Source organism: Aquila chrysaetos, chromosome 17 (genome assembly GCF_900496995.4).
Source record: "Aquila chrysaetos chrysaetos chromosome 17, bAquChr1.4, whole genome shotgun sequence".
NCBI classification, from domain to species: Eukaryota; Metazoa; Chordata; class Aves; order Accipitriformes; family Accipitridae; genus Aquila; species Aquila chrysaetos.
This window is the reverse complement of record NC_044020.1, coordinates 15,670,440-15,685,000: the sequence shown is the minus strand read 5'-3', so window position 1 is coordinate 15,685,000 and position 14,561 is coordinate 15,670,440. Positions and strand designations below refer to the sequence as shown.

At 38.8% G+C, this 14,561-nt stretch overlaps 1 protein-coding gene across 5 annotated transcripts in view; it reads left to right on the top strand.

Moving 5' to 3' along the window:
* Positions 1–14,026, top strand: part of LMO3 (LIM domain only 3) — a 63,292-nt gene extending 49,266 nt beyond the window's left edge. For all 5 annotated transcript variants that reach the window (XM_030041079.2, XM_030041077.2, XM_030041080.1 and 2 more), the window contains 2 exons: positions 425–550; positions 9,625–14,026. In XM_030041079.2, the coding sequence (XP_029896939.1) occupies positions 425–550; positions 9,625–9,730 (232 nt within the window). In that variant the 3' untranslated portion in view covers positions 9,731–14,026. The remainder of the gene's footprint in view (positions 1–424; positions 551–9,624) is intronic.
* The last annotated feature ends 535 nt before the right edge of the window (positions 14,027–14,561 follow it).

Here is a 14,561-nt window from a genome sequence, read left to right as displayed (position 1 = left end):
ACGGCAGGATCCAAGCAGAAGACTCTTCCCGCGTATGCAAACAGCTTGACCTCTGTCTGCACAGTTATGTAACATCCCTAATGTGTTTACTATTTCTTTGTTTAGTTTAACAAGACATTTCTTTTATCAAGAAAGGTCAGTATAACCTGCAGAAAAAAAATAACATCATAATAGGTGCAATATTAGTCTGTCACTGCTTCATAAAGCTCTCTCTGGCAAAAAAGACTATGCCTTTGTATTGTAAATTGAGCAGACTTCTACCACCAAAGACCAGCCTTTCCAAAGGGAGGTGTGCTGGAAGTCAATCAAAGGCCAGGCAACTGCTGGTGGGGGGGGGGGGGGGGGGGAGCGATAAAAAAAAGGAAAGTGTGGTTTTCTTTTCAGTTAAGCATCTTCAGGAATATATTTCTTTCTGTATCTCCAGGTTATTTGGAGTTACAGGAAACTGTGCTGCCTGCAGTAAGCTCATACCTGCTTTTGAGATGGTGATGAGAGCAAAGGACAATGTTTATCACCTGGACTGTTTTGCATGTCAACTTTGTAATCAGAGGTAAGAGAATTTCTTGGGTCTGTTCCATAAGCTAAGTGCTAATTCGGCACTGGTGCAGGCATACATTCCAGTGAAGAGGAAACATCTACCAGTAGTGGAAACCCCAGATGGAGAGCGAGACTTGTATACTTTTCCTGGGACTGATACAGAATATCTTTCATGACCTTGGCCAGAAAACTTTTTGTGCCTCAAATCCCGCATCAATAAAAAAGAATAATGTTACTTCCTCTCCTTCAAAAGGCTGTCAAGTTTAATTAATTAATATTTATAAAGGACTTTGAGATCCTTTTCTGCAGAAGAGCATAGCAGTACCATTTGTCATTATTACATTAATTTCACTTTAATTCTTCATTTTTATCACATGTATTTCTTTTAAAGTACATGTTGTTTCTTCCTGTTGCCAGAATTGTAATCATTTAAATTTAAAAGATGTTGTTCCCACCATTTTCTCTGTAGCGGCATTGGACTTCTTATGCCATATTTTTATTTCCATATCCTAACTGTAGGTTATAAAAATCCCAAGGATCCAAACCCGACACTTTGTTCTGAAGCATCACCCATATGGTACCTTTGCAGAAGGAATGTCAAAAATGGTAAAATTGTAACAACTGAATTTTTCCGAGGTGAATACAGCCGAACTTAGAGCAACTACATTCAGAGTGGTGGCCAAATCCTGTCAGAGATTTCACTGAGAGCTCCATTTCTGACTCCACGAGAGCTGCTAGCAGCTTTGCCAGTGACTTCTATGAGGTCTAGGAAATGAGAGAACCAATTATGTCCACTCCTTAATGTACCTATTATTTTCAGTTATTTTTCAGTTATTACATGATCCTATTTAGAGTTTTATAGTGTTCATATTTTTTCATTTTCAGGTGGGAAGAAACACAAGATGTACAATTCTCGTGAAGTAACAAAAAATTAGGAAGATAATAGTCCAACACGACAAAGTTAGATACAGCTCTAAATAAGCTTTGCTAACTCACCTTGTCCTACAGTGTATTATTTTGTAACACTGTAGTCATTTAAAAATCAAACATCCCTAAAGAACCATAAAATGTACAGCTGCTAATAAGCGTAGCACACTACAATTACGCTCTTTAAAAAAAGCCAAATTGACCTTTTTCATCATGTTGCATGGGAAATTAAAATACCAGGCAAGTAATAACCACTGCTTAAACTATATAATAATGCAAAGTAATTATAGGTTCTAATGCTATTTAAAGTCCTATATCAATTTTGTCTTGCCACAGAACTAAGAGGCTCATATTCTGAGTGAGGAAGGCAGAGCCTCCCATAGTACCCACTTAAGTAAGACACACACACTCTTAGGTTTCATTTCTTAAACCCTTCACATCCCTGGTTTTTTTTTTTTTTTTTCCCAAACCACAGTTCTAGTATCATTATTAAAGCGCCTAATATATTTCTGTTGTTCGCTTCATTTATTACATGCCATAATGGGGCTGCATATCTTTAGTGTTGGTTATGCACAATTAGCACTTAGTTATTGTCTTGTCACTTCAGCCCATACAAGACAAACTTCTTTAATGTAAGAAGTCAGCTAATCTTCATCAGTCAAGCAAAGCAGACAATGTTTGTTACCCTGAGTGCAAAAGATTTTCATCATAGTTAGCACTCTTGGGTCTGAGGAAGTGAACTTTCTTTTTCTCCCGCCCCCCCAAAAAGCAAAGCTGTTGTGATTATTTTTAATAGTCCTGTTTTACCATTACAAGTGTGAACTAATGTACAATTTCACTTTGCAGCTAATATACATCATACCATGCCCTAGGGCTACTGATCCCTCTGGAAAAGTGCTGTTAGGTGCTTCTGAAACAGATCTTTCCTGGGATATTTAATAATTCTTAGCCTTGTCATTCCTGAGCCTTCAATCTAGTCTTTTATTTGATTTTTACTTTGCATGTAGTTTGGGCAAAGGGTTGCTGAAATAGTCTTACAGGAGTCTTAGGCTGGGAACAAAAGAATTGAGTTACCTGAAATACAGTCTAGTTCATCTAGTCAAAACAGGGAGCAGTTCCAGAATTTTCAAAGAATTTCACAAATTCTCAAAAGTGGCCCTAATCCTGTTTATATTGCAGTAGCTCTCATGGAGCCTAATAAAACAGACTGCCTGTAGGGTACCTTTCTTCCTCAATTTGGGGCTAGTGGCACTCTGAAGAATTAATTTTGTTGTTTTTTATAATAAATCCTTTTTCATGGATGCTCCAACGTAGCTCTTCTGTGGTTCCTATGGCAAAGCATCCCACTGACTACATTCTTTCATTAATAAATAGCTTTAAATCTTTTGTTCTTCATTACTTGTATAACAACAAAAACCAGAAATGCTAGACACCTGACCCATCACCAGTTTTGGAGGTTTTTTATATTTGCTATGAAACCTCTTTTTCTTTTCTTATAAACTGAATAATCCTGTCAGTCACTATGACATTAATAATTTCTGTTGCCCTTCTGAGGATGCTTCTTCCTTCCTCTAGTTAAGCTAATCAAAACCAAACAGCAGATTCTGAGTGAGGATAAGTTTATAAGATAGCAGTTTAGTTTTCTTTCTTTATTCCATGCTGCCCCTTTATATGCAAAATCATGTTATTGAGGGTTTTTAGATCTGCTCTTTCCTTTCACTCCAGCCACTACCCCTAATGTGGAATTTATTTATTGAAGAGAATATCTTTATTTACAAACACATCAGCAATATCCAAAAATCACCAATGGAGGTAGCAAGGCTCACCAGTTATTGCAAGACCTGTATGTTTGACCTATTCCCCACCTTCACATTCTCTTCCACCATTAAATTTTAAATCCTTTCGGTCATTCTTTATACCAATAAAAGTATAACATATGTGGAGTACTACCACAAAGTATATAATGCTCTCTGTTCAGTTCCATATTTCAGATTTTCAGTTATCAGCTACCACTTAGTTTTTTTCCTAACAGAATATACGCAGTGTTAATGAGTAGACTAAATCGTTTCTTCAGTTTGCATTACTTTGTCTTCGCCAACACTGAATTTCTTCTGATGTTCTGTGCCTGGTTGGTCCTTCCAGTCCCTCCTTTCTGCCTTCCAAGCAATAATGGCATTAACTCACATCACACCAATCCTTGGGGCAGCCTGTTCTTAAGGCTTGCTATTGTATGACCCTCATATTCCTACCCTTTAAATAGTTGATCCTGGCCCAGTGAGAGAGAGGCCTGCCCATTTTTGCCTAGTGCTTTTTGTGAAAGATTCGGTGATTTTTCTGCTTTTATCTACAACTCACCATCCAGCTCAAGGCTCAGTCTGGATGGTAGTTAGACCCCCTTGACTTCAGGGGGCTTTTGTTCAGGCCATAAACTCCATCTCCAAACTAACTCATAATGTGGCTGTCCCCTTTTATTGGCCTCCTGAAGGCTACATTTTCAGAGTGAGAAGAAAGACGCATTGTCTCACATACTGTATTCTAGGAAGGCAGACTGTAGACAGGACTGTAGTCATAGACAGGACTGAAAGAGATCTCCTGAGCCACCAAGTCTAGTCCCCTGGTGTCAAATAGGCACTGTCTCGTATTTTCACTTTCATAAAGCTATTCAGCTCTAGGATCTAATTGCTCCGTCCAGCCAGTTTTTGACATATTTTCCCCATTTTTTCTTGATACTGATGCTTAATGCTGTAGGGATTTTCTGAATATTAAGCTCTGTTCCTAGCCTAAAGGTTTTAGCATCCCCTTATCTTTCATGTCTCTGTCCAGCTTACTCCTAATTTGAAGTTTTTCCATCTCCTAAATACCCGCAGAGCTTAGTGACAGTCATCTTAATGGTGTGAGTGCTCCCCTTTCTTCTCTGTAAACATATTAAACTTCTCCTCAGAAGCACTTCACCTCACATTGGCAGTAGCCTCAATATAGTTAATTTCAGCAGAAAATTTAAAGGGAAAAAACCATGGAAACTACTGGAAAAATGAACTTGTAAACAGACACTGCCTTTCACACTTTGTCAGGTTGCATGTGTGTGACTAGCAAAATGGAGTGGAAAATCTTGCGAGTGGGCTCAGCTGTATCTTTGCTTGACACTTTTGACTACAGCGATGATGTCAGTCTGCCTTCGGCTTTCCCACTTTCCGGAGTTTCCATGTCCTTCCTTTCACTCTCTGTCGGCTGCTTTAGCAGCTTGTTCCATACTTCTGCGATATTTTCTTTCTGCCGTTTGAAGTCAACTCGGGGTATGGTTTAAAACCCCCATCTGCTATCACTGAGGGGTGTTTAAATCAACTGTTCTATCCTTCTATCTGAAACAGCCTCTATTTTAATGGGAACTGGACTGAAAATGGTTACAGACTCATTCAAATCACTGTCCTGATGTAGCTGTAAGCACTTACCTCCAGTATAAACTGTAAAATGCCCACACAATGCCGCCTTTGTTCTCTGTCAAGTCAGGGGAGGGAATACAATGCCAGGGACATCCTTATTTCAAACACCAACATTAGATTTTTGCATGTCATTTTATAAATTCTGAAGACTTGAATACTGCTTATTTTCACCAAGTGTCTCTAAATTTAGAATAAAAATTGATACATTTTCCATTCCCGCTTTTAAAAAAATAGTAAATGAAAAGTTGAGGTTAGTCGTTGTAAGCTGAACTAGGATTCTGTGTGTATATATACTACATCGTGCTGGTAAAAATGTACGAACCCAGGCACAGCTCCCACTTTCCAGCCTTTGACAAAAAATTGACTTCTTGACAGAATCCTAGAATTAGTAAACCATAGATGTGGACTGATGAACTGTGATGTAAAAGAGTGGCTTCATTCTCTTAGTGATGCATATAGAGTAACATTAATTTGTGTTATACTGGAAACTCAAAGGAGCTTTAAAAAAAAGAGGAAAGGAGAAGCGGAGGAAAAGCAGAGGGCAAGTTACATCACTGAGTGCACAAAGCAGAGGGGAAGGGTGTGGGTGTGGTAAGTCTGAGCTTTCTTTATCCTAGAGGAAATCAATTAAATGCTTCCAGATTTTGCTTCTTTCTACAACAACAAAGATCCGACATTACCGGAGGAGGCACTTCACACACAGCCATCTTTGTTCACAGCAGTATTTTTCTCGCTTTCTTAAGAAGTCTTCGGTACCTTGACACACGTCCTGTACATCAGAAAAGATGACAGACAGCAGTGAGATCTCCTTAAATATCTGTTCTGAACAATGGAATAGCTATTTCTCAAAATTGAAGTTTTATATTTCTTGTGATTAGTCTAGGCACACCTTCCCCTTCCAAACAAGGTGATAACAGAGGTCATTTTGTAATATAAATGGCCTTCTTTTTGCCATTGTAATATATGACAGGAGTTCTAGGATGTAGGTTAATTATAATGGTCATTCTACTAATGTCACAGTCGTGTCAAAAGTAGTATTATCAATTTATGGTGGTAAGTCCAATCTGGCATGTTAATGCAGCCTATTGTATATTTTTTCCCGTTTATCTTGCATGCCTATTAAATAAATTGGGTGAAGGTTTTAGGGAAGGCTGAAGACTACCATCTGCCTGCTAGAAGAGTAATAGTCTTGCCTCATTATATACTCCTAACCCAGTGGCATCTCAATATGCTCCTTGACTCCATTTGATATACGTGCCCAAATTGTGCCCTGATTTACATCCTATGCCAATCCCATAAAAAAACCCAACACTTGCTGGAGGTGGAAGGCTAGGCTTGAATTTACCCTTCCATTTTAAAGCTGAGCCAGGTTTAAATCCTGGAGTGTGCAAACCCATTCTGAAGTTGTTGCAAGATGTAGCTCTTTGACTTCAGAAGAGGCTAAATCTGTTTTTGAGAGTCAAATAGGGTTGAGAGTGTCGATGGACAGAATTTGTCATACTTCATCCATCTACTTGCCTTGTCTCATTGTACTTGGGAACTAACACGACCCGTTTATATGTTTTTCACGTGGTACTTACTTACCTCTTTGTCACCTAATGAGTGCATAATTCACACATTTAATACCCAGGGGCACGTGCAAGCCCCACCATCAGGCTTTGCCAATGCGTTTTGGTTGCTGAACTTGCACAGTATGAAAACAGTTGCAGAGTTTGGACTCTAAGTATCGCAAGTAACAGGTTTCCCCCCAAGGCAGAGAGGATCACCCCCAGCGTGCAAACACAGCCCCAGATGAACCCAGAGGGTGCCTTACCATGCAGACAGACCTTCACCCCACAGGTTATCACACAGCCAAGCGTGTCTAGACGGGCCACTGGCGGCCTCTCCACAAGACAGCTGTACACTTGGAAGGTAAATGATTTGTGGAACTGTGTATGTTTAAAGCCACTCATGCATAAAGCTGTCAAATGCCATGTAGACATAGGTAGAGCATTTCTGGCTCGACATATTAACATAGCAAAAGCAAAAGGCATTGACACTTTTTATTGGGAAAGGCATCCTGACTCCCTTGTGTAGCTGGTGTAGTTTAATTTAAACCGCGGCACTTCTCTGAGGGCTGAGAAGCAAAATCCTTCAGCCAGGATTTTGATGCAAGCAATGTTGCAAGAAGTCACATGTGAAAGTATTGCTATGCAAGTGAATTGCTCTTCAGGAGCGTATTTTTCATTTACTAAATATTTTAAACAAATTAGTCTGCTAAGCTCTGTATTACGCTGGAACACAAAGGAATGCGTAGCTGAAAAACATTCACAGTTCAGAGTTAGTGCTTTCTGCTGGGCGAGCAGAGGTGGTTGTGTCTCCCACTGGTGCCTGACCCGCGGGGAGAGCCGGCCTGCTGCGCAATAACCCTCTGCCATGGTGGGCACTGCTGGCCGCACGCCTCCTGCTCAGTCCCCATCAGTAATCCCTGGGCAAACTGTAATGGAGTGACTGATTTGTCACAATAAATAACTTCCCCTGCTTTAGTCCATATTAATCCATATGTTCATTTAAGAGGAACTAAGAAGGAATATTTTTTTTTAATTTTTTTTTTTTTTAAATGTGACTCCTTTGGGAAAAACATTTTTACATATTAGCACTAGTTAAGACTCCTTTACCTAATCCAGTAAGATGCACAGAAGAATTTTCGTCAGCATGGCTGTCGATGGACAAAAATACAAAAGATAGAAACTAGAGAAACCGCCAAAGAGCTGCTTTGCTTCGAGAATTCTGCATTTCAACATACCTACTCAAAATGCTTTTGTGTTGTTAGTAGCCTAATATTAGGATTGGGATTGGGATGGGAAGGATAGCAGGAACCTGTAAATTTTATAGAAGAGTCTTGACCATAAATAACGTAAAGATTTTGGGATCATTCCATAATCTCTATTTTCAATCATCAGCAGCAGCAGGCAGTAATCCTACAGAAAAAAAAGTCCACAAATAAACAAACCAATTTTCCTTTAAGAGCAGAGCTAATTCTTTTCAATCCACTTTTTTATTACACTATTTTCCCTCTATCTATTTAGCTAGCATAAGGATAAATTTCCAAAGCTACCCAGTTGGAAAATAAATGGGTTCACTGTTTGTCTAGCATTCCAATCTTCACAAATGTAAATCAGTCCAACTGCTACTCATTTAAACCTCCAACTTCACAAAACATTAAAGGACTGCTTTCAATACACAATTTAATCTGTGACAATTCACCAAGATTTCTGCTTGAACATCATTAGAAATTGACTATCAGATAAAGAGAGACCACTATCAGAGGTCAGGCGGGTCAACCTGTGTCATTTACGTAGTTTTACTGGGTCAACTACAGCAGGCACCACTATTTGAAGGTTAAATTGTTACAATTAAATACATATACAGCCATTCCCATAGCTACTCTGTTGTTAAATCTACCGTAAACAACACAAGCATTTATATGTGACCCTAATTGTGTCCAAGATGTCACCATTTGGAAATTATACAAAAAAGGACATTATAATCCGTTACACATTAAACAATACTTTACGTAGTGAGATCCATAATTAGCTGGTAGAAACTGGTTTCATTTATTCACATCAGTGTTAAGGAGTTCATTTAGGTTACTTTCTTTCATTTTAATTGGAATAATGTGAGCAGTGCCTCCCAATATATTTTATAGCTGGAGAGTTCACTGTAAACAAAGGCACGTAACCCTGCCAAGGCAGTCACTAGGGAAACTCTTTTTCTATGCATTGGCCCTATTCACTTGCTCCCAAAGTATCTTCAAGAAGATTGGCTTTGTCGGGGGGAAGGGTTGAGGGGGGTGTCAGTGAAGAGCCTTCTTATATTCAAGCATACTGCTTAGCTGGGAAATCCTACTTTACTCGAAGTTTGAAGCCAGCCAGCCGGGAGCATTAATGTTACGTGATTTTCCTACTCATCAGAGAAAATCAAATGAAATATCTCAGTAGCGTTTTGTAGCAATCAGATCATTCTGATGCACATAATAGCATAACAAGGTAGGTATACTGATACCACAAGAGAGAGAGTAGTTAGCTAACTACATTAATAATCAACTCCTACAGGAAAAAGGAAAAAGGTTTCTCTGCATACCTGCCTGTGTGTCTCTAGTTTGCACCACAATATATTAAAGTTGTGTGTATGCTAGAAACAGTTCTCAGAACCACTGGTTTAAATCAATTCTAGTAAAATATCCAAATGGAATATAAAAAGAAACTTACCAGTATGCCTGCACAAGACAAATGTAACGTATATCTTAGATGAGCTTCCTACTGCATACCATCACTTTGTTTTCCTTCTGATTTGTGTGAAAGCAGGACATTTACTTTTCACTCAACTCAGTAGCCTGGGATATTTATTCTGTTTTATCTGTGTGTTAGTGACCTGATCCAAGACTCCCACAGTCTTCAGTGAGCTTTGAATGAAGTCTTTGGCTGGGGAAGCAAAAGTGCTTCAATGCACTAGACTTTGTTGAAAGCACAGGATTAATTCTGATACCAGAGCAGTTCCTCTGCTGTGCTTTCACATACGTGCACACATGTCTGTGTGCGCTGCGACAGACAGTAGAGGTATGAGCCGGGCGGTCAGTACAACAAAATCGTGAACGCTTGTTGTGCAATCCTTATGTGTGAGATCATATCACATTCATCCTGAAACTACCTTTTTTTTCCCTTTATTATTGTAATTTCAGATTTTGCGTTGGAGACAAATTTTTCCTGAAGAACAACATGATTCTGTGCCAGACAGACTATGAGGAGGGTTTAATGAAAGAAGGTTATGCACCCCAAGTTCGCTGATCTGATGCCACATCATTAAGAATACAAAGCACTATGTTCTTTTATCTTTTTTGCTCAACATGTATATAAGAAATGACACAGGAACCTACTGAATAGCATAGATATAGGGAGACAGAATGGTTGCGTGAAATAAAAGGCGGACTGCATCTGTATGTAGTGAAAATTCCTCCAGTTCAGAGTTGAATGTTAATTAAAAAGGTACTGTACATACAGCTGGATTCTTTTTGCTTGCTCTTGGGGTTTTTGGTTTGTTTGGTTTTTTTGTTTCTTTTTGTGTCATTTGGCATGAGATGTTTATTTTGGACTATTGTATATAATGTATTGTAATATTTGAAGCACAAATGTAATACAGTTTTATTGTGTTACCATTTGTGTTCCTGTTTGCTTCTTTGTATTGTTGCATTTAGTACAATCAGTGTCTAAACTTACTGTATATTTATGCTTTCTGTATCTACCAGCTATTTTAAATGAGCTGTATCTTTCTAGTAAAAAGCATTAAAGAGCAAATCCCAACCATTATGCTACACTTAGAGCTTAAGAATACTGTTTACATTAAAACTATTTAGAAAACTAATAACTCTAGCAGCACCTGCTGCTAATGAAGCTACGGTTAAGGGTCTATCAGCACCTCTGTTATAAGCCTCTATTTTTCAGGGGTTAAGCATCTGCTGTTTAATTGCATAGATTTTCCTCAAAGAGCACTTTTATTTTACTACAAAATTTTGAAAAACAAATCTGACCGGTTTGGGATATATTATAAAAGGTGCAAAAGTTAATGATTTTGGGTGCTGCTTTTGTGCCCCTTAGGCATTCAAAATGCCTGGATTTGATTTTTAATTTTGCTGGAAATTAAGCCCTAATGCAAACCAGTGCCTCTGGGTATCTTATTATTATATATATATATAAAAAAATATATATGTTATTTTTCTGAAATGATTTAATTTGGGAGGGAGGAAAGGGAGAGGGCTTCTGTTTATACACATTTTTAAAATTTCTTAAAATTTGAGGGGTCTCTCTCTCCCCACCCCCCTTTTTCTTTTTTTTTTTAATCAGGGCTTAACCCTAAAGTTTTCTGGGGCTGTGTCCTCAACAAACCCTGGAAAAAAGTGAAAGTAGAAGGCACTGTAAACAGCCCCCTCTGAGGGTCTATTTACATTAAGGAAATGACCCCGAGCTGACACTAGGAGAGTGACTGGTTACTAATTACCCGCCTCAGCGAACGCTGAAGGTAATTTAAATGCTGATGTGGATGGGACAAAACTTTGAAATACCAATACAGAAAGTGAGAGCTACAACACTCCACTGCACAGGTACTTTGCTGCCCATGCCAACATCCTACAGGTTTGTCCCATCAACGCTGGCAGTTAAAATCCTTTTGACAGAGGTGGAGTCACTGCTGACAGCTACTGTTGGCAATCGGTCCATTTTCTAGGAGAGGTGGACCTCTGTTTTTAAAGCCATGAAGCTATTGCATCAGCAGGACATCCCTAAGTGCTCATGCCCCTGATAGAGCTTACAGGTGTTTGGCAAAGGAAAGCAGGATAAATGTTTAAAAAGTTTTTAAATGCATATTTAATTCTTTTCTCTTTGCCACTGTAATCTAGCTCACCACGAGAACAGCCCTCATTTAAAAAAAATTAAGGAAAAAAAGGAAAAAAAAAAAGAATGAAAGAAACCCACTATACCCTATGTTGCTATGAAGCTGAGCTCTTGGTTTTTATTTAGACTGAAAACCCTCACCTCTGCTCAAGTTGAGTGCTGTCCTTCCGTGCTCTTCCTGTCCTGTTACGCAGTTTCAACATGTTTTTTCCTGGGGATGGCGAAAGAAACGTTGTAATGCAGTGGGGTAATTCCTCTGGTGTTTGGAGTACGCTGCACAGTGGGTTGACTTAGAATTGGCTATTTAGTTCTAATGACTGTTGTTACAGTGTGGGTTTTTTTTCTGGCTGTGAACGCTTTTAAAAGTAAGCATGGCTCACAAAACTTGACTTGGACTCATGCAGGACCAGTAAGAAATGCAATGACTCCTCAGGCAGTTCTTGCTAATTAGAAGAAATAGCTCCACATAGTTTTTCAGTTGAAGTTTAGCCCTATTTTGTGGACCATCTTCCTTCCTAAACTTGAGCACAAGTCTCTCTTCCACAGTCCCTTAATGTCTTTGGGATAACAAAGCAGTTGATGTCAGAGGTACTGTTAGGCTCTTCCAGATCTACTTCAAGTGCAATAAACAAGTTCTCCTTTCCATGAAGGTGAGGATGGCCAGAAAGGGAAGAATCATATTATCTTATTTTGATTCCTATTGCAATTTTCTCTTCTAGCCTCTGATGTGTCTTTCAGTTAGAAGCCAGAAAGATCTCTCTTCTGCTTTCCACTAGTAGACTACAGACTGGATAGAAATCCCTGGTTCAGAAATAGGGGTGGGGAACAGGAAAGGAGGGACCTTGGTTCTGTCTTTGACTTGCTGTAAGCTTGGGCGAGTCACTCACTCACCTTCTCCGTGCCTCAGTTGCCCCTGTCTGCCGCATGGGGCTAATGCAAACACTGCTTTTGTAAAGCATTTTTGGCTCTTCAGAAAACCAAGAGCTATGCATGCAAAAGTTACTAGTAGTGTCAGGACTTTCTGGGAGAAGCAGGGCATTCGTATGTGCAGCAGATAACCACAGATCTGAGGTAGGAGTGCACCAAAACCAACTAAGCCTGTGGAAGGCTTTGTTGGGGATGAAGGCAACTACACGCTAATAGTGCTGTAAATGCTAAAGCACTCTCTCATTACCACAAAGTGCCACTGCTCAGCTCTCTGGGGGGTAAATGAAGAGAGTGGAATGGGAAAATAGTGGCTTATTGTTACATGCCATACTCATGTGCATATGTGTGTTTTGTGACATAAGCTCAAAATAGGGAAGAGGAGGGTGGTCCTGCTATGGAGAAGAAAATAGTCTCACCATTCTAACAACTTTAATTGATGTAAGGATAAAGCAATGTTGATATGCTTGTTTGAAGTGCTGCAATGGTATGGCATTACTTTGAGCCCTTTCAGCTCATATATCTTATTCACATACATATCTAAAATTTGTATGTAGAGGATACAGTATAAACTTAGATTTGACATAGGTCAAAGATTGATTACACTTTTTCCTGTATTTCAAACTTCCATCTTGCCTGGCTGTTAAAATAATAACTGGGAGTTGAAATATTTAATGGAAACATTTACAACTCCAATAAAGTATAATATCATAAGACAATATTGAAGAGAGATTATCTGCCAGGCCGCTTTATTGATCTTCTTGACAGAGGCCTAGACCATTCCTTTGGGTTGCTTTTAGTTATCTACCTTAGGTTTCCTTCTCCATCACTGTCTGTGTCAACATGCTCTGTCTGCACACAGCAAAATGTTCTGCTAGTGACCATTGCTCAGTGTATGCTCATTTGCCAGGCGGGAATGTTTCCACTTGTATCTCCTATCTTTAGGGTACTTTATCTCTATCTGTACAAATCTTTTGAGTTTAGCCAGACAAAAATAATAATAACAATAATTTTAAAATCTGTTATTCTTGGGTTGCTGTTTTTTAAGCCACATGGAAAAGTACAAATTATCAAACCTTGATTTTCAACTGTAGAAAGCTCCTCTGCCAACCATAACCTGCTGTGTCTGTTTTCTGCCGTGACTGGTGATGAATCAAGACAGCCTGGATTCTGCAGTAGCAGTGACCAGGGCTAAAAGTTGATCTATTTCATAATTGTATTTTTATTTTCCTTAACGTGTTTTCTGCGTTGTTTTTTTAAGCACACTTTCTTGCCTTTTCCTACCCTCCCAAAATGCTCAAATTTATGTTCATGTAATGTAAATAAAGAAAAATCATCCAGCAACCCCTCAAATGTTCCTAATTGCCTACATATAAAGTGACTTGAAGAAAATAGGTTGAAAAGTGGTCAGTGAGAAGGGAGACTGGGGGGAAAAGAAACAAAAAAGCAGGGACGGTGGCAAGGTTTCGCCTGTACAGACAAAGTACTTTAAAGGCTTTTTTCAACGTAATATACAGCAGCTTCTTATAATTTTCTCAGCAGTAGGTAGTTTACAGTCATCTGTACCTAGAACAAATCTTGTCAAATATGAAGGTCTGTAGTGATTGCTGGGTATAATTTTATACATTTAGCTGATTCTTCTGAAAGCTTCCACTGTGCTGCTGTTGTCAGACTAAATTATCAATTTAGCCATTTGTTGTTTAATGAATAAAAAACTCCTATGGCATTGGAGATGTTGTGGTTTCAATAAAGCAAAAGCTTTAACAACTCAAACTACAGAAAGCAAAGTGTGTACTGTATATAAGAACAGTGTTTTTATTCTTTTAAATACCACTTTAGATAAAAAAAAGCCAATTACATATTCACTTAATACATTTCTCCTGCTTCAGTCCAACGATGCAGACCAAACCTGTTTACTGTTCAGTACCTTGCAAAAGGAAACCAAAATACAATATGTGCAAGGTAATAGGCCATTAGCACAAACATGCTCCCAGTAAAAATCTTTTGTGTAGGCACCCTTTCTAGAAGCTGCCAATTGTGGGTGATAGAAGTATTATAAAGGAAGTGATTTTAATACTATTTAAGGCATTAAAAGCTGAAGAGTATCTGTTTAAAGCCTTAAAGTAAGGGTTGCATGTATCTAATACCTTTTAAAATGCCCTTCTGCTGATTTATATTCATCCTGAACCTGCTAATAATGAGTATACATAAGCAAATACCATCTTCCACCTATTCAGCATGTCATTGGTATGAAAGCCCCAGAAAATATCTCACGTAATCAGTGTGTTCAGAGAGTTATCTAGCACAA